Raw genomic sequence first — 18268 nt, 5'->3', positions numbered from 1 at the left:
GTCCCCCAGTCCCTGCCCCCAACACCAGCGGTGCTGGGCACTCAGCCTGGCTCTCTGGGTGCGGCCGGCTGGGGGCTCAGTGTCCGTGTCCCCCAGTCCCTGCCCCCAACACCAGCGGTGCTGGGCACTCAGCCTGGCTCTCTGGGCACGGCCCGGCTGAGGGCTGAGCATCCCTGTCCCCCAGTTCCTGCCCCCAACACTAGTGGTGCTGGGCACTCAGCCTGGCTCTCTGGGTGCGGCTCGGCTGGGGGCTCAGTGTCCGTGTCCCTGAGTCCCTGCCCCCAACACTAGCGGTGCTGGGCACTCAGCCTGGCTCTCTGGGTGCGGCCCGGCTGAGGGCTGAGCATCCCTGTCCACCCAGTCCCTGCCCCCAACACCAGCGGTGCTGGGCACTCAGCCTGGCTCTCTGGGTGCGGCCCGGCTGAGGGCAGAGCATCCCTGTCCCCCCAGTCCCTGCCCCCAACACTAGCGGTGCTGGGCACTCAGCCTGGCTCTCTGGGTGCAGCCCGGCTGGGGGCTCAGTGTCCGTGTCCCCGAGTCCCTGCCCCCAACACTAGCGGTGCTGGGCACTCAGCCTGGCTCTCTGGGCACGGCACGGCTGGGGGCTGAGTGTCCCTGTCCCCAGTCCCTGCCCCCAACACTAGCGGTGCTGGGCACTCAGCCTGGCTCTCTGGGTGCAGCCCGGCTGGGGGCTCCGTGTCCGTGTCCCCGAGTCCCTCCCCCCAACACTAGCGGTGCTGGGTACTCAGCCTGGCTCTCTGGGTGCGGTCCGGCTGGGGGCTGAGTGTCCGTGTCCCTGAGTCCCTGCCCCCAACACCGGCGGTGCTGGGCACTCAGCCTGGCTCTCTGGGCACGGCACGGCTGAGGTCTGAGTGTCCCTGTCCCCCAGTTCCTGCCCCCAACACCGGCGGTGCTGGGCAATCAGCCTGGCTCTCTGGGCACGGCACGGCTGAGGGCTGAGCGTCCCTGTCCCCCTAGATGTGCTTGGCCGTCAGCGAGGCGTCGGAGGCCAGCCGGGACCTGCTGCAGAAGTACCAGCATGAGGTGCTGCTGCGCAAAAAGTACCACTCCCAGCTGGTGGAGCTGAAAGGTGCGAAGGGCCGGGGCAGGGCGGCAGGGGGATGGATTCCATGGGGGGCCCACGGGCAGGGCGGGATGGGCCCCACGCCCCACCCAGCAGAGGCCCCAGGGAGCCTGAAGCAGCTGGTTGCTCTCCTGGGTTGGGGACGTTCAGAGCCAAGCATGGGGGGTGTGGCAGGCGTGAAAGGGTTAACTGGCTCTCAGGTGTCATCACCTGCCTGCTGGGTCACTGAGCAGCCAATGACAGCTTGGCGCAACTACGTCTTTTTTTCATTGGCTGAGCAGCTGTGTGGGAGGAGCCAAGACGTTCCCGCTCCGCCTCCTGCTTCAGTAGTTCCCATTGAGCAGGGCCAGCTGGGTTCAGACCCCATGAAAACCAGGTGTGGTCCTGGCTCCAGGCCGCCAGGATCCTGTGACCCGCCCCTGGCCCACGCCCCGGGCTTGAACACCGGCGCCGACCCCCACAGCCCACGCCCAGGGCTCGGCCACCTGCGCCGACCCCCACAGCCCACGCCCAGGGTTCGGCCACCTGCGCCGACCCCCAGGGCCCACACCCAGGGCTCGGCCACCTGCGCCGACCCCCAGAGCCCACGCCCAGGGCTCGGCCACCTGCGCCGACCCCCAGGGCCCACGCCCAGGGTTCGGCCACCTGCGCCGACCCCCAGGGCCCACGCCCTGGGCTCGGCCACCTGCGCCGACCCCCAGGGCCCACGCCCAGGGTTCGGCCACCTGCGCCGACCCCCAGGGCCCACGCCCTGGGCTCGGCCACCTGTGCCGACCCCCAGAGCCCACTCCCAGGGCTCGAACACCTGCGGTGACCCCCAGAGCCCACGCCCAGGGCTCGGCCACCTGCGGTGACCCCCAGAGCCCAGCCCCACGCCCTGGGCTCGAACACCTGCGCCAACCCCCAGAGCTCCCAGCCCATGCCCCAGGCTTGAACACCTGCGCCGACCCCCAGAGCCCCCGGCCCATGCCCCAGGCTCGAACACCTACGCCGATCCGTAGAGCTCCTGGCCCATGCCCTGGGCTCAGCCTCCTGCCCTGACTCCCAGAGCCCCTGGCTCACGCCCAGGGCTCAGCCACCTGCGCCGACCCCCAGAGCCCACGCCCAGGACTTGGCCACCTGTGCCGACCCCCAGAGCCCCCAGCCCATGCCCAGGTCTCGGCCTCCTGCGCTGACCCTTGGCCCACGCCCCGGGCTCGAACACCTGCACCGACCCCCAGAGCCCCCGGCCCACACCTCAGGCTCGAACACCTGCGCTGACCCCCAGAGCCCCCGGCCCACGCCCAGGACTTGGCCTCCTGCGCCGACCCCCAGAGCCCTTGGCCCACACCCAGGGCTCGGCCTCCTGCACTGACCCCTGGCCCACGCCCAGGGCTCTGGCTGCTGTGCCAGTCCCTGGAGCCCTCCCTGCTCAGGCCCACACCCGGGGGCTGAGCCACAGAAGCCTCTTTAGACGTCTCTTCCAATGGGTCTGGGCTGGGACATGCCTTGAGGAGCCAGGGCTGCACCCCGGCGGTGACGGGAGCATAGTCCGAGCGTGGGGGCAGGGCCCTGAAGAAGGCAGTGCCCACTGGGCTGCGACCCGAGGGTCCCCCAAAGAGCCAGGGCTCTTGCCATTAAGGGACTTAGCTGTGAATGGAGAGCCCGCCCCAAATACCGGGGACCCTAGAAGTGCCCTGCGCCCCCTCCCAGCCAGGCTGCTGCCCTGCCTGTGGCTGCAGCCCTGGGGAGTGGGGCGACAGGGCAGGGGGGTAAACGTCTGCAGGCTGCTCGCCACCTGGTCTCTAGGGCAGCTCAGGCCTTGGTGCTGCTGGTGGGTCCCACCTTGCTGTGCTGCTGCTCGGGCTCAGGGCAGTGGGCAGGGATACGATCGACTGCGTCCCCCTCCCCAGGCTGCCCTGGCTCGGGGACGCTCGCTGTGGGGTCACACAGGGCTGGCTTCAGCCCTGCCCCTGGCTGCAGGCCTTGGGGGCTGGGGGTCTCAGCCTGGCTTCTCATGGGCCAGGCAGCCATTGGCGCTGATTGGCCAGGGGCTGGCTGGGCCATGGAGACTGAGGGCCCCTGGCTGTCCCGCGCAGAGGACTCTGGTCTCCAGCGCCCCGCAGAGCCCCCGTGACCCTGTGTCTCCACCCCCAGGGAACATCCGGGTGCTCTGCCGCCTGAAGCCGGTGACGGAGGTGGACCAGCGGGAGGGGGAGGTGAGCACGGCTGTCAGCACGGAGCCCGGCAGCGACAGCAGCGTCACCACCCGCTACAAGAGCAAGGAGAGGACCTTCGAGCTGGACAAGGTCTTCCTGCCAGAGGCCACGCAGGAGGAGGTGACCCGCTGCCCGACTCCCTGCCATACCCCATGCCCTCTGTGCCAGCCTGGGCACCCTGCGTCTGACCCCAGAGTGATGCCAGCCATGAGCCGGGGGGCCTGGTGCCACCCAAGCCGCTGGCAGTCAGGGCCCCGGGGGCATTCTGACAGCACAGACTGGCAGCAGGACTGGGTCTGAGCCACCCTCTGCTTGTTTCTCATGCCCGGTGACTCAGTGCCCTGCCTGGGCCACCCCTCAGAACTGGCCAGGCCCACGGGCATCTTCACCTCAGAGCTGTGGCCCCCCAGGCCGGGGGGGTGGTCTCAAGGCAGCAGCTGCAGCCAGACACTTGCTATCCCTTCCCCTCATTGTGCCCATGCCAGGGGTGCTGGGCCCCTTAGCCATGTCTGTGCCGGTCTCCACGCTGGCCTGGGTAGCGCAGGCACTGTGCCTGTGGGGCTCGGCTAAAGGGCTGTCCCCTGGCAGCCGCGGGGGCAGCAGCAGCCCAGCGATTGGGGCAGTTATGTGGGTGTGGGATGGGCTGTGTTACCAGGAGCCCCTCCACAGAGCTGCTGTGCGGCCAGCAGGCCCCCATCAGGGAGCTGCACTGCTTGGCAGGACTTGGGAATGAGGGAGGGCAGGCTGGGGCATATGCCCCACTCCAGCCCCACATCTACACTGTGATGGGATGGGGCAGTGGCTTGCCAGGGGAGCAGAGCCTAGAGCAGCCCAGAACGCAACGGAGCTGGAATGCTGGCGGGGCTTGGGGGACTCCAGAAGGCTGTGGGGGAGGGCAGAGAGTTCCAGGGCGTGGGGAGGTGCAGCGTTCGAGAGGAACCAGGGAAGTGAGACAGGCAGAAGGGAGAAAAGCATTCTAGAAAGTGGAGCATGTCAGAGCAGTGCTAGCACTGGGGAGCAGCGGAGGAGGAGGAGGAGGAGAGGTATTCTAGACCACTGAGCAGAACGTGGTCCAGAACAGCAAGAGTTGCCGGCATTCTAGATCAGCACACAGACCAGGTTGTTCTAGATTGGGGTGTGGGGGGAGCATTCTAGCATGGTCTGGGTAGGGCATTCTAGGACAGCATGCCTTTCTGAGTGTTCTAGAGTGCAACACATGCTGTAGTGTTCTAGATCAGTGCATGGCATGGGGCTCTATAGTGGCCTACAGAGCTCTAGAATAAGAGCTTATAGTGAGCTAGGTGAGTGTTTATGGCCCAAATGTGCTAGAGAATTGTCTTGGGGGGGGGAGACGTTCTAGAATAGTTAACAGAGGGTTGAAAAATGCCACGTGGATTATAGTGTTCTAAGTAAATGGAAATTTGGCACGTTCTAGATCGATATGTGGAACATTCTATATTCAAAGTGCAAGGGGGTGGTGTCCTAAGACAGCGTGTGGGGGTGATGTGGAGTGTTCTGCAATGACATGTAGGCTGTGGTGTTCTGGGTCTGTCTCTGGGAACAATTTAGATTGATGGGTAACAAAGTGTTCCAGACCAACGTGTGGGGACCGGTACTCCCACTGCATGGGTGGTGCAGGGTGTTCTGGAGCAGTGGGAAAGTACTGATTGTGCGAGTGGACTGTTTTAGAGCAGAGAGAGGTCTGGCTGCTCTAGATTGGTGAATGGCCTGTATGTTCTAGACCGGTGGCTGGGTGGACTGTTCTAGAACAGTGCATGGATGGCCTGTTCTAGATCTGTGTGTATTTATGGAGTGGACTGTTCTAGAGTGGTGTGCAGCTGGGCCAACATGACATCTGTTCTAGAGCACTGCACAGCCAAACTGTTCTAGAGCCATTTGGGCTGTTCTAGAGCCATTTGCAGTCTGTTCTAGAGCGGTGTGCAGGGGGTGTTGTGTTCTAAGACGGCGTGTGGTGGTGCTCCGTGGTCTGGCAGAGCATGCTAGGGCCCATCGCAGCAGGGGAGCTCTGGGCACTGTCTCCCCCCTGTGGAGGGCTCGTTAATTCTGCGCTGACCTTTCCACCTGGTGCTTTGTGACCCCTTGATCCCCAGGTGCCTAGCCAGGGACAGGACCCTGGAGCTCCTCCCGGACCACCAGAGCCATGATTACCAGGGCCGCAGGTAACTGGCTTTCCCCCTGCATGACCAGCAGCCTCAGCCCCCAGCACTCACCCTGCCTGCTCAGGGCACCCCCTGCACTGCGCCCCTCTCCCCACAGCTCTGCTGGCTGTCACCGACACTGGAGAACATGCACCCCCCACCGGGACACGGGTCCCTTGGCCCCCTGCTGACACACGTCTGTTTGTCTGTCTCCCACTCAGGTGTTCCTGGAGATTGAGCCCCTGGTCCTGTCCTGTCTGGATGGCTACAACGTGTGTATCTTTGCCTACGGGCAGACCGGCTCAGGGAAGACGTACACCATGGAGGTAGGCAGCAGGGCCATGGGGCTGAGGAAGGGGCCAGTCTGGGTTCGGCCCCACTTAGCTCCACATGTTCCTGGAAGGGCTGGTGCTGGGGTGGGGAATGGAGAGACCCCACTCTACATCCCAGGCCTAGAGCCCTCCAGAGACATGGGAATCCTGCTGCCCCCCAGACAGTCTCCGGCTCTTGGGCACTGGGATCTGTCTTTCTTCCCTTGGGAAGGGGGCATCATCTGTGGGCATTTGGAGTTGCCTGGAAGCACGGGGCTCAGTGTAGGGGATCCTGACCTGCACACTCCTCCACATGGCTACACACGCGTGTGCCAACGGGCTGTGACATGCATGGACACGCCCACACACACCTCCATCTTGATGGGACTCTGAGGGGGCCTAGGCTGCCCCCAAAGCCCCCAGCTCTGTGCTGGGCAGAAGCCTGAGGCCCTGTCTCTCTCTGGCTCCAGGGTGTCCCTGAGGACCCTGGCATAAACCAGCGGGCACTGCAGGCCCTGTACCAGGAGATGGAGGCCAGGGCGGGGCTGTGGAAGTACTCGGTGACCCTCAGCGTGGTAGAGATCTACAACGAGGTGATCCGGTAAGAGGGGGGCCTGCCCCACGCACCGCTAGGAAAGCCCTGCCCCCTCCCCCCAAACCTTTTCCTCACCCCACCGCACAGGCCAGCCACTAGGGAGGTGTGGGCTGAGCCTGGGTCATGCCCCTGAGCACGGCAGGCTCTGGCCAAGGGACCTACTCAGCACTCCACAGTGACCCTATACCCAGCATGGGACTAGGGGGCGCTGTGCTGGGACGGGGGAGGGGGTGCAGCAGGAGGTGCTCTCAGCACTGATTAACAGGACCCCAGAGTGCACTAGGGGGCGCTGTGCTGCGGGGGCGCTATCAGCAATGATTGACAGGACCCTAGAGCAGCACTAGGGAGTGCTGTACTGCAGGGGGCACTCTTGGCACTGACTGATGGGACCCCAGAGCAGCACTAGGAGGTGCTGTACTGCAGGGGGCGCTCTTGGCACTGACTGATGGGACCCCAGAGCAGCACTAGGGGGTGCTGTACTGCAGGGGGCGCTCTTGGCACTGACTGATGGGACCCCAGAGTGCACTAGGGGGCGCTGTGCTGTAGGGGCGCTATCGGCAATGATTGATAGGACCCTAGAGCAGCACTAGGGGGTGCTGTACTGCAGGAGGAGCTGTCAACACTGATTGACAGGACCCCAGAGCATACTAGGGGGTGCTGTGCTGCAGGGGGTGCTGTTGGCACTGATTGACAGGACCCCAGAGTGCACTATGGAGCACTGTGCTCCTGGGGTGCTGTTGGCACTGATTGACATGCATCTGAGGAAGTGGGTATTCACCCACGAAAGCTCATGCTCCAAAACGTCTGTTAGTCTATAAGGTGCCACAGGATTCTTTGCTGCTTTTACAGATCCAGACTAACACAGCTACCCTCTGATACAGGACACCAGAGTGCACTATGGAGCGCTGTGCTCCTGGGGTGCTGTTGGCATTGATTGACAGGATCCCAGAGTGCACTATGAGGCGCTGTGCTGCAGGGGTGCTATCAGCAATGATTGACAGGACCCCGGAGCAGCACTAGGAGGCGCTGTGCTATAGGGGATGCTCTCAGCACTGCTTGACAGGACCTCACAGTGCACTAGGGGGCGCTGTACTGCTGGAGATGCAGTTTTAAGCTGAAACATAAAATCACCTTAAATCTTCCTGTTGGCTTCAGTTGGATCCAGGATTCCTCTTCATTTGTTCTAAGCTGCTGTTCAGAGCCCCACTCCAGAGGTGGCTGCACTTCCATGGAGAGGGCAGTCATTGCTCTGTACGGTTTGTGAAGCCCTAGGTCCTAGACTCCCCATGGCCTGTCCCCTTCCCTAGCATCCCTGTCTGCAGACTCGATACCATCTCATCTCCCCCTGAGAGACCGTCCTGGGCATGGGGACCCAGCCTGAGCCGATGTTCTCACCTCCCTGCAGGGATCTGCTTGGGAAGGAGCCTCAGGAGAAGCTGGACATCAAGCTGAACCCTGACGGGAGTGGGCAGCTCCATGTGCCGGGCCTGACCAGTGTGGAGGTGCAGGGGCTCCGGGAGATCCGCAAGGTACCAGGGGACAGGGCAAAACCACACATGGCCTGTGGGTGCAGAGGAGGAGTGAGGGGGCGAAGTGGAGCTAAAAGGGGCGGAGTCAGTGCTCATGAATTGGTGAAACCTGGTCCAGCCGCCCCTCTGCTTCCTCCCTTCGCTGGTGCTACTGACTCAGTCAGTGCTGCCCGGGCACTTCGCCGAGCAGAGCGGGAGGCTCCCCGCAGCTGCCGCACGTCACTGCACCTTGGAGGCTGGGGCTGGGGGCTGGGAGGTTCTCTCCAGCTCCCCCCGTTCCTGGTGGGTTCATTCCCTCGGCCTGTGGCTCTGTCTCAGATGCTGTCGCTGGGGAAGAGGAACCGGGCGACCTACTGCACCAACATGAACGAGCGCAGCTCCCGGTCCCACGCCCTGCTCACCATCACCATCACCGGCACCAACTGCAGCACCGGCACCAAGACCTCAGGTACCCACGGCCGCGGGCCTGCGCCACAATCCTCTCCTGGATCCCCGGCCTGCTGCGTCTCGCCCCCTGCTGGCTGCACCGCAACAGGGAGAGACGCCCTGGGACAGCCTGGGGGTGTCCGAGCCGTTGGAGACAGTCTGTCCACAGCAGCTGATGGACAGGAGGCGAGGAAGAGGGCAGGGGGCTTTGGACGTCATGGTCAGTGCTGGGGACACACTGATTCAGGATTTCCAGGGCCGGGGGAGGTGGCTTGGTGTTTGTGGGAGGCCCCTCAGCCTTCCTCCAGCCACCCCCACGTGGAGGCAGAGGTCCCCCAGAGGCTGCACTGAGGTCAGAGCAGGCTTCTCAGGACAATGTGGGGTTCTTAGGCAGGAATGGCCAGCTGAGGAGGTGTCAAGCTGCCCGGGGCTCGCTCAGGGTAGGGCTGGCTCCGATTCCAGGGCAGGGACCGGCCATCGTTCCTGGCTGCCAGCTGGTCTGCGCAGGTACGTCTGTGCTACAGTTTGGCCTGTGTCGGCTGGCTCTGGCCAAGTGGTCTGAGTTTCAGGCTCAGATTTATCACTGTTGATGCAAAATTGTGCTCCCATCTGTGTGCGGGAATGGAGAGGTCCCAGCTCCTCTCTTGTGGGGCAGTGTTAGGTGTGGTTCGGTTCTGGGAGCCCAGTGCCAGCTGGAGGGGGAGCGAGGGGATCTGGAGGGCAGGCAGGGAAGGCTTGCAGCTCCCCCAAAAGCACCCCACACCTGGCCCCTTCCTGGCAGACCCAGCCCTGCCTGGCTCCCTGGAGCCCGCCATGCAGGTCCTGCTAAAGCCCAGGCTCCCCTCTTGTGTCTCCGGCACCCCAGGGAAGCTGAATCTGGTGGACCTGGCGGGTTCTGAGCGGGTCTGGAAGTCGGGGGCGCAGGGCGAGCGGCTGAAGGAAGCTCAGAGCATTAACAAGTCCCTGCTGGCCCTGGGGGAGGTGATCCAGGCCCTCAGAGCCAAGCAGGGCCACGTGCCTTTCCGCAACTCCAAGCTCACCTACCTGCTGCAGGACTCCCTGGGCAAGGGCAACAAGACTGTAATGATGGTGCAGGTGGGTACCGCCAGGCCTGGGGCATGCTGGGGAATGGCCGCACTGCATGCTGGGTTTGTAGTATCCGCAGGCCGCATCTCCCACGCGTGAGCTGCTGCACCTGAAATGCCTCTTGGAAATTCGCCGTTCTGTGGCAGGAAAAAGGGGGAATAGCCGTTGTTTGTGTAGGACCTACATTATTTCATCCTGTGCTGCTGCCTCTGGCCAGCAGGGAGAACGCTGCTGACTAACAGACTTCCCAGTCCAGGGCGATACGGGGGTCGCCGAGGGCTGTTGGTTTCTGAGCATCTGAGCAGTGGGCCCATGTCGTCCCACCCCGCACGCCTCACCTATGTCCCTTAGTACCATGCTGAGGGACCCCTGTGTGGGGGGATGGGGCCCGCTGCCCCTTGGTGGTGGAGGCAGGTTATTCTAACCAGGCCCCTTACTCCGGCCGTCTCTCCCCACAGATCTCGCTACTGGAGAAGAACGCGGGGGAGACCATGTGTTCCCTGAAGTTTGCCCAGCGCGTCTGCAAGGTGGAGCTGGGCCCGGCTTCCCGCAGGATCGACTCCTGGGGCCAGAGCGAGCTCTGAGCCAGTCCCTGTGCCCAAGACGCAGGCAGCAACTCCACCTGTCTCCAGTCGTGGCAGAGCAAGGGGGCACCAGGGCAGGGTAGGCAGGGGCTGTCAGCTGGGAGGGAGCAATCACCTCCAACAGCCAGCACACCCACGGGGGCGTCTGGTCCCAGACACCAGGCTGCCGGTGGAGCCCTGCCCCCCGAGCCCAGCAACAGGGCAGAGAAGGAAAGGCCTGGTCTGGGCTGACCATGCTAGGCTGGTTCCCTCTGCCCACCAGCGGGGACCCCGGCAGTGTCCCCAGCTCACACCCCCCACCCTGGGCAAGGGGCTGGGCTATGATTTGCTCCAGCAAGGGGGGGTCTCTTGGCCAGGCACATGACTGAGCAGGGCCACTCTGGGCCCATTGTGACTAGGTGATATGCCCCCCCCATTACCCCTGTAGTACAGGTCGCCCAGCCCCCCATGCAGCCCTTGCCCTGGGCGAATGAAGGCTTGGCCCAGGGGAGGGGGTCCTGGGTCTCCCCTCTCTGAGCAAGGCTGTGTGGGACAAAGGGCTCCCACCCTGAAACTGTTATTGTAGGGCCTATCATAATGGCCAGGCATGCTTCCTCCGTGCTAACACGGAGCAGTTGCCCTGCCCTCTGAATGGGTGAATAGGGGGCCTTGCCCCTGCCCCACAGCAGTGCTCCCATGCACTGCCTGACAATTGCTGAGCAGCCGCTGCCTTGAACAGTCACGCACGCTCCTCCGCACATGCATGTCCGAATGCACATGCAAAGCCAGGCACATGCGCCCTACATCCCCCTGGCCACCCACTTGGGGGGAGATCACGGAGGAATCTTCTTCCCCTCCCCTTTCCTCGAACCTGAGCTCTGGGCCAGAAGTTCATTAGTGCCATAGCCTGGAGGGAGGCATCCTCATGCCCATGCTGCTGGCCACCTCCACAGCACCCCCTGCTGGAAAAACTAGGAGCCGCCCCCCTGCCAGTGCTGCCCCATTCCCTGCTGGAGTAGCTGGGCACTGGACTCCCATCCAGTGCTCCTGCCCCACTGCCTGCTGGGAGAGGCCCTTCATGCCCTGTCCCCAGGTCTGCGTCCAATGGGGCAGAGGGGCTGCTAGGGGAGGGATGGGGCCCCCAGGCTCTATTTCTGCTACTTGAGCCCCATTTCTGCTGGACGCTTGCAGGAGCAATAAAGAGGAACCTTTGCACCCCAATCTGCTCTCCATGCTGCCTTATTAGGGTGAGGGGCCCAGGTCTGAGACATCCCTCCTCCTCCCACCTCTTCTCTGCCCATCTCCATCCCTGCATCCACCACTGGACCCTGTCTCCTGCGCCCTCAGACGGGCTGGGGTCACAGGCTACCCATCTGCCGTCCTCCTCCACTGGCCAGCCTCTGCAATCCCCACAGGGAATCGCTGGCCCCCTGCTGGTGGGGCCCAGCCCCAAACACCCTCTCACAGCCGATGCCCATGGCCCTGTGCCCTGGCAGAGGGGCTAGGCTCTGTATTTCCTGCCATGGGTTCCCCCTACCCCATGGAGAAAGGGGAGGGGCTGCCAAGCACAGCAAGGGGCAGGTTATGAAGCCCCCCCCCCCCCCAATGCCTGTGGTTGCCCTCACCTTGCTCCTATTCCCCCCACCCCATAGTGAGGAGTCACAGCTGCGGGGGGGGGGGAGAAAGTAGGAGGGTAACAGGACAGGTTCAGGGAGCCGGGGGCAGCAGGCTGTGGGTCAGCGTAGGGCAGGGGCAGGTGATGGGGTCAGCGCAGAGAGCGGCACGGCCAAGTCTCCATTCACCTTTATTCATAGCTGTGCGTGCACACACTTTACACACATACCCCCCCCCCAAACTCCACCCCCACCCGCTCACCTTCCCACTGGGGCAGGCCCAGCCCAGGCTGCCCCAGCCCCTGGGAGACACCCCACCTTTCCTCCAGCCCCGGCTCTGTGTCCTGCTCCCTGGCCACGCCCCAGCATGCACCTCTCCCACCGGAGCCCAGTGGCCAGGCCACTCTGCGCGCTAGGCCTGCCGGCTCCGTGGTGCAGGCCAGGGGCTCGGGAGAGGCTGGGCTCCAGGGCAGGGCCTGTGGCAAGCTGCCCGTCCCCTGATTTTGGCCTTTATTGCACATTTAGCATCAGCCATGGCCCGGCAGCCATGGCCCGGCAGCCAGACAGGGGCTGCCCCCATGCTCCTCAGAAACCCCCATACTGTGGCGGCACCAGCTGCTGGGCATGCCAGGGCAGAGGCGCCTGGTGAGGGGTGTGACTGGCCTTGCTGGGGGGCAGGGCCGGGAAGGGGCCATCCAGGTCCATGGGGACGCCCAGCAGCGGGGGAGGGGGCGCCGGCGAGGGCTGGGGCAGGAGGTCCCAGTACGCCGGGCTGACATAGGCAGTGGGGCAGCAGCTGAGGTAGGGCAGCCCGGGGATGGGGGGAAAGGCAAAGCAAGTGGGGATGAGCGGGGGCAGGCCCATGGTATAGGAGTGGGGGAGCTGGGGCCCGGGGGACACCGGGGGGGTGCGGCACACGGAGCCCTCAGAGTCGGAGCTGTTGCTCGGGAAGGCATGGAGCAGCCGGGGGCGCTTGGCCAGAGCTGGGGCCTGCGGGCTGCCTGGGCTCTTTTCATCCAAGGGCAGCGTCGAGGCAGAGGAGGAGCGAGTCCTTGGGATGCCAGGGCCCCTGGAGGGGCAGCTGGGGCTGCCAGGGGCCCTCAGCGCAGGGGGGGAAGGAAGCAGGAAGGGAGAAGGCTCCTGGCTCCTCACGGGCCTGGGCAGTCCCTGGCCCCCAGGCTGCTCATTCAAGTCCACCTTGTGCAGGTTCTGCAGCAGGGACTGGATGGAGAAGGAAGTGTCCAGTCGGGGCCTGGCCTGTGGGGCCTGAGTCTCTGGATCGGCCCCGGGGGTGGGAACGGGAGCTCTTGTGTCCACGCTGGCTGCAGGCTGCAGCTGCTGGGGCCCCCCCCTGTAAGGCTGCCCGTGCAGGATGAAGGGGGCCAGGTCGCTGGCGAAGGAGGCCGCCTCCTGCCGGGAGATGGCCGTGTTCTGCAGCTTCAGGGCGTCCGGGGGGATCTGGCTCACATCCACCGTCCAGAAATTCCCTTTGGCCTTGGGCTTTGCGGGATCCTTCAGCAGCTGCCGGAGAGAGAGCAAGATGGGCTCAGCCTGTGGGAGGGGGGAGTTCTCCAGGAACAGAGCTCCCCAGAGTCAGAGGACCCCCGCCCCCCACCAGCTGTGGGAACAGGGGAATTCTCCATGGACAGAGACCCCCCCCATCAGGGACAGAGACATCCCCCCATAAGCCTGCCTCCCCTGCCAGCCTGTGGAAAAGGGGGAATTCTCCAGGGACAGACACCCCCCTGTCAACCTGCCCCCCCACTGTCAGCCTGTGGGAAGGGGGGAGGTCTCCAGGGACAGAGCTCCCCAGAGTCAGAGACCCGCCCCCCCACCAGCTGTGGGAAGGGGGGGATTCTCCAGGGACAGAGACCCCCCCATCAGGGACAGACACCCCCCCATAAGCCTGCCTCCTCCACCAGCCTGTGGAAGGGGAGAGTTCTCCAGGAACAGAGCTCCCCAGAGTCAGAGCCCCCCCTATCAACCTGACCCCCCATTTCCTGTTAACCCCCCACTGCCAGCCTGTCCCCCATCACCACCCCCTACTGCCAGCCTACCCCCCATGCCCTCATCCCCAAAGCCCATGAACCCCTCCCCACTTCCCCCACTGTCAGCCTGCTTCCCATGTCCTCTCATCCCCCCCCACCAGCCTATCACCACATATCCCATCACCCCACGCCAGCCTGCGCCGCCCCCATATCCCATCAGCCCCCCACCAGCCTGCGCCCCATAGCTGGTTAACTGCCCCCCCAACACCGCCAGCCTGCTCCCCAATAGCCCATCACCCCTCCGCCAGCCTGCGACCCCCATATCCCATCACCCCACGCCAGCCTGCGCCCCCCCTCATATCCCATCAGCCCCTCACCAGCCTGTCACCCCATAGCCGGTTAACCGCCCCCCCAAGACTGCCAGCCTGCCCCCCAATAGCCCATCACCCCCCCAGCCTGTGCCTCCCCATCCCATCACCCCCCCCGCCAGCCTGCGGCCCCCCCATGTCCCATCACCCCCCCGCCAGCCCGTCCCCACTGCCCCCCCGGTGTCTCTGGCATCCCGCCCCGCTCACCTTGGAGAAGCAGCGGTTGGAGGACAGGTTGTGGCGGATGGAGTCCTTCCAGCCCTGGTAGCCCGCCGTGAAGAAAGGGAAGAGGGCGCCGATCTCCTGGATGATCTGAAACCAGAGACAGGCGGTGAGAGCCCCTGGCCATGGGCGGAGCAGGGCCCGGCGCCGGGCCCTGCTGGGGGATCCCCAAGCACCCCTGCCGGACCCGAACCAGTGACCCCCAAACCCTCTCCCCCAACCCAGACCACTGACCTCATCTCTTCCCCCAGCACCCCAACCCCAAGCCAGCGATTCAGTGACCCCCCCATCCTTTCTCAAACCCAAACCACGGCCTCCCCCGCCCTCCCGGAACCAGTGACCCCCACTTCCATTTCCTCACCCTGAACCATTCCAAACCAGTGACCCCCACCCCAAACCACTGACCTCCCAACCCCTCCCCCACTCTATACCAGTGACCCCCACTTCCATTTCCTCACCCCGAACCATTCCAAACCAGTGACCCCCACCTCAAATCACTGACCTCCCAACCCCTGCCCCGCTCTATACCAGTGACCCCCACTTCCATTTCCTCACCCCGAACCATTCCAAACCAGTGACCCCCACCCCAAACCACTGACCTCCCAACCCCTCCCCCGCTCTATACCAGTGACCCCGACTTCCATTTCCTCACCCCAAACCATTCCAAACCAGTGACCCCCACCCCAAGCCACTGACCTCCCAACCCCTCCCCCACTCTATACCAGTGACCCCCACTTCCATTTCCTCACCCCGAACCTTTCCAAACCTGTGACCCCCACCCCAAACCACTGACCTCTCAACCCCTCCCCCACTCTATACGAGTGACCCCCACTTCCATTTCCTCACCCCGAACCTTTCCAAACCAGTGACCCCCACCCCAAACCACTGACCTCCCAACCCCTCCCCCACTCTATACCAGTGACCCCCACTTCCATTTCCTCACCCCGAACCATTCCAAACCAGTGACCCCCACCACAAGCCACTGACCTCCCAACCCCTCCCCCACTCTATACCAGTGACCCCCACTTCCATTTCCTCACCCCGAACCATTCCAAACCAGTGACCCCCACCGCAAACCACTGACCTCCCAACCCCTCCCCCACTCTATACCAGTGACCCCCACTTCCATTTCCTCACCCCGAACCTTTCCAAACCAGTGACCCCCACCCCAAGCCACTGACCTCCCAACCCCTCCCCCACTCTATACCAGTGACCCCCACTTCCATTTCCTCACCCCGAACCATTCCAAACCAGTGACCCCCACCCCAAACCACTGACCTCCCAACCCCTCCCCCACTCTATACCAGTGACCCCCACTTCCATTTCCTCACCCCGAACCTTTCCAAACCTGTGACCCCCACCCCAAACCACTGACCTCCCAACCCCTCCCCCGCGCTATACCAGTGACCCCCACTTCCATTTCCTCACCCCGAACCATTCCAAACCTGTGACCCCCACCGCAAACCACTGACCTCCCAACCCCTCCCCCACTCTATACCAGTGACCCCCACTTCCATTTCCTCACCCCGAACCATTCCAAACCAGTGACCCCCACCCCAAACCACTGACCTCCCAACCCCTCCCCCACTCTATACCAGTGACCCCCACTTCCATTTCCTCACCCCGAACCATTCCAAACCAGTGACCCCCACCCCAGACCACTGACCTCCCAACCCCTCCCCCGCTCTATACCAGTGACCCCCACTTCCATTTCCTCACCCCGAACCATTCCAAACCAGTGACCCCCACCCCAAACCACTGACCTCCCAACCCCTCCCCCACTCTATACCAGTGACCCCCACTTCCATTTCCTCACCCCGAACCATTCCAAACCAGTGACCCCCACCCCAAGCCACTGACCTCTCAACCCCTCCCCCACTCTATACGAGTGACCCCCACTTCCATTTCCTCACCCCAAACCATTCCAAACCAGTGACCCCCACCCCAAGCCACTGACCTCCCAACCCCTCCCCCACTCTATACCAGTGACCCCCCCCCCCTCCCTGAACCACCGAACCAACCCCATCCCCCAACCTGGACTAGTAACCCCCCACTTCCACTGCCCCACCCCAAACCAGCAGCGGCGGCTCCAGGCCCCAGCACGCCAAGCCAAAGCCGCGGGACCCGGCACCTCCCGCAGACAAGCCGCCGAAGGCAGCCCGCCTGCCGTGCTTGGGGCGGCGAAATCCCTAGAGCCGCCCCTGCAAACAGTGACCCCACCTTCACCACCCCAAACTAGTGACCGTCCCAAACCCTCTCCCCATCACAAACCAGTGACCTCCACCCCTCCAACCAGTGACCCCCAACCACCCCATCCCCACCCGAAACCAGTGACCCCTCTCCCCCAACCACCCCCTCCCCACTCCAAACCAGTGACCCCCACTTCTCCCCAACCACCCCATCCCCACCCCAAACCAGTGACCCCTACCTCTCCCCAACTACCCCATCCCCACTCCAAACCAGTGACCCCCACCTCTCCCCAACCACCCCATCCCCACCCAAAACCAGTGACCTCCCCTCTCCCCAACCACCCCATCCCCACCCGAAACCAGTGACCCCCTCCCCCAATCACCCCCTCCCCACTCCAAAACAGTGACCCCCAACCACCCCATCCCCACCCGAAACCAGTGACCTCCCTCTGCCAATCATCCCCTCCCCACTCCAAACCAGTGACCCCACCTCTCCCCAACCACTCCATCCCCACCCCAAACCAGTGACCCCTACCTCTCCCCAACCACCCCATCCCCACTCCAAACCAGTGACCCCCACCTCTCCCCAACCACCCCATCCCCACCCCAAACCAGTGACCCCCCTCCCAACCACCCCATCCCCACCCGAAACCAGTGACCTCCCTCTGCCAATCATCCCCTCCCCACTCCAAACCAGTGACCCCACCTCTCCCCAACCACCCCATCCCCACTCCAAACCAGTGACCCCCACCTCTCCCCAACCACCCCATCCCCACCCCAAACCAGTGACCCCCCTCCCAACCACCCCATCCCCACTCCAAACCAGCTACCCCCCTCCCCCAACCACTCCATCCCCACCCCAAACCAGTGACCCCCCTCTCCCCAACCACCCCAAACCAGTGAACCCGCAACCGTCCCCAAACCTGAACTAGTGACCCCCATCCCAGAACCACTGACCCCACCCCCCGAACCAGTGACCCCCCAACGACCCGCTCCCCAAACCAGTGATCGCCCCCCCCCGCCACTGCCCCTATCACTCCCAAACCAGAGACGCCGCCCTGCCACCACCACTCCACCCCCCATAACCACCCGATGCCCCCCAGTTCCCCGCAGCGTGCAGGCAGACGGCAAGAAACTGAGAGCGGAGCTGACCCCGGGGCAGGTGACCCTAAACTGGGCTCCCCGCAGGGAGTTCAGGGGTCCCCGCCCCACGGCCTCCTGCAGGGCACCCAAGGGGGGAAGTGCAGCCTGGGGTTGGGGGGTCACTGGTTCAGGGCGGGGGGCCCCGATCCGGGCCTTGGCGAGTTGCGCGCTGCGCTGCGCTGCCCGGGCAGGGGGGCCCGTACCTGGGACAGCTTCAGCTTCCTGCCGGGCGAGGCCTGGATCACCAGGGCGATCATGGCCAGGTAGGTGTAGGGCGGCTTGCGGTGCCGGCTGTAGCGCTTCTTCTTCGGGGGCGTCTGCTCCATGGCGCGGCGCTGGGGCTGGGGCGCGGGGTGGCCGGCGGGGCGCGGGTCCGTCCGTCCCGGCCAGGCGCCCGGAGCGTGTGAAGGGGAAGGTCCGGCGCCAGCGGCGGCTGTCGGGAGCTCTCCGGTGGGCGCATCAGGGGCCATCGCCGCCTTTGTCATGCTGATGGGCGGCTCGGCCCCCGCTGGAGCCAGCCCGGCTGGGTGCGGCCCAGGGCAAGGGGCTGGGCGCTTGGGAGGAGGCGGGAGGTGGCGGCCCTGGGTTAATTGAGGTGAGAAGTGGCCCCCGCCTCCCCCCACATCTCACGGTGCAGCCCAGCTCAATGGGGCCTGAGACAGCGCTGCTGGGGGAGGAGGAGCCACCCCCAGCCAGCTCCTAGCCAGAGCCACCTGCCCTGCCTGGCTCTGGGGTGACCTCGCCTGGCGGGGGGGCACCTGCCGTCCTGGGGCACTGCCCTCCTATTGAGCACT

General features: G+C 64.5%; 3 protein-coding genes across 4 annotated transcripts in view; 1 reads left to right on the top strand and 2 right to left on the bottom strand.

The window, feature by feature from the left end:
- LOC127044493 (ras-related protein Rab-26-like) overlaps positions 1-2425 on the bottom strand; it is a 74005-nt gene extending 71580 nt beyond the window's left edge. Inside the window, exon 1 of one of the 2 annotated variants that reach the window (XM_050939465.1) lies at positions 2415-2425. The gene's annotated coding sequence lies outside the window, so the exon portion shown is untranslated. Of the gene's footprint in view, positions 1-1634; positions 1646-2414 lie in introns of those variants that run through there. The other variant, XM_050939466.1, reaches the window with a different exon arrangement.
- The window catches only part of KIFC2 (kinesin family member C2), a 33643-nt gene extending 22496 nt beyond the window's left edge, over positions 1-11147 (top strand). Inside the window, exons 12-19 of the mRNA XM_050939343.1 lie at positions 979-1090; positions 3221-3402; positions 5663-5767; positions 6223-6353; positions 7753-7876; positions 8195-8324; positions 9168-9397; positions 9847-11147. Coding sequence (XP_050795300.1) covers positions 979-1090; positions 3221-3402; positions 5663-5767; positions 6223-6353; positions 7753-7876; positions 8195-8324; positions 9168-9397; positions 9847-9972 — 1140 coding nt within the window. The 3' untranslated portion in view covers positions 9973-11147. The remainder of the gene's footprint in view (positions 1-978; positions 1091-3220; positions 3403-5662; positions 5768-6222; positions 6354-7752; positions 7877-8194; positions 8325-9167; positions 9398-9846) is intronic.
- Positions 11148-12149: 1002 nt separating this feature from the next.
- Positions 12150-17944, bottom strand: LOC127044742 (forkhead activin signal transducer 3-like). Its single transcript, XM_050939803.1, has 3 exons — positions 17678-17944; positions 14128-14232; positions 12150-13085 (listed from the first exon to the last, which is right to left on the bottom strand). The coding sequence occupies exons 1-3, from the start codon at positions 17942-17944 to the stop codon at positions 12150-12152; spliced, it is 1308 nt and encodes a 435-aa protein (XP_050795760.1).
- Between the last annotated feature and the right edge of the window lie 324 nt (positions 17945-18268).

This window comes from Gopherus flavomarginatus, chromosome 2, assembly GCF_025201925.1.
Source record: "Gopherus flavomarginatus isolate rGopFla2 chromosome 2, rGopFla2.mat.asm, whole genome shotgun sequence".
Lineage (NCBI taxonomy): Eukaryota > Metazoa > Chordata > Testudines > Testudinidae > Gopherus > Gopherus flavomarginatus.
This window is presented reverse-complemented; position numbering and strand designations above follow the sequence as displayed.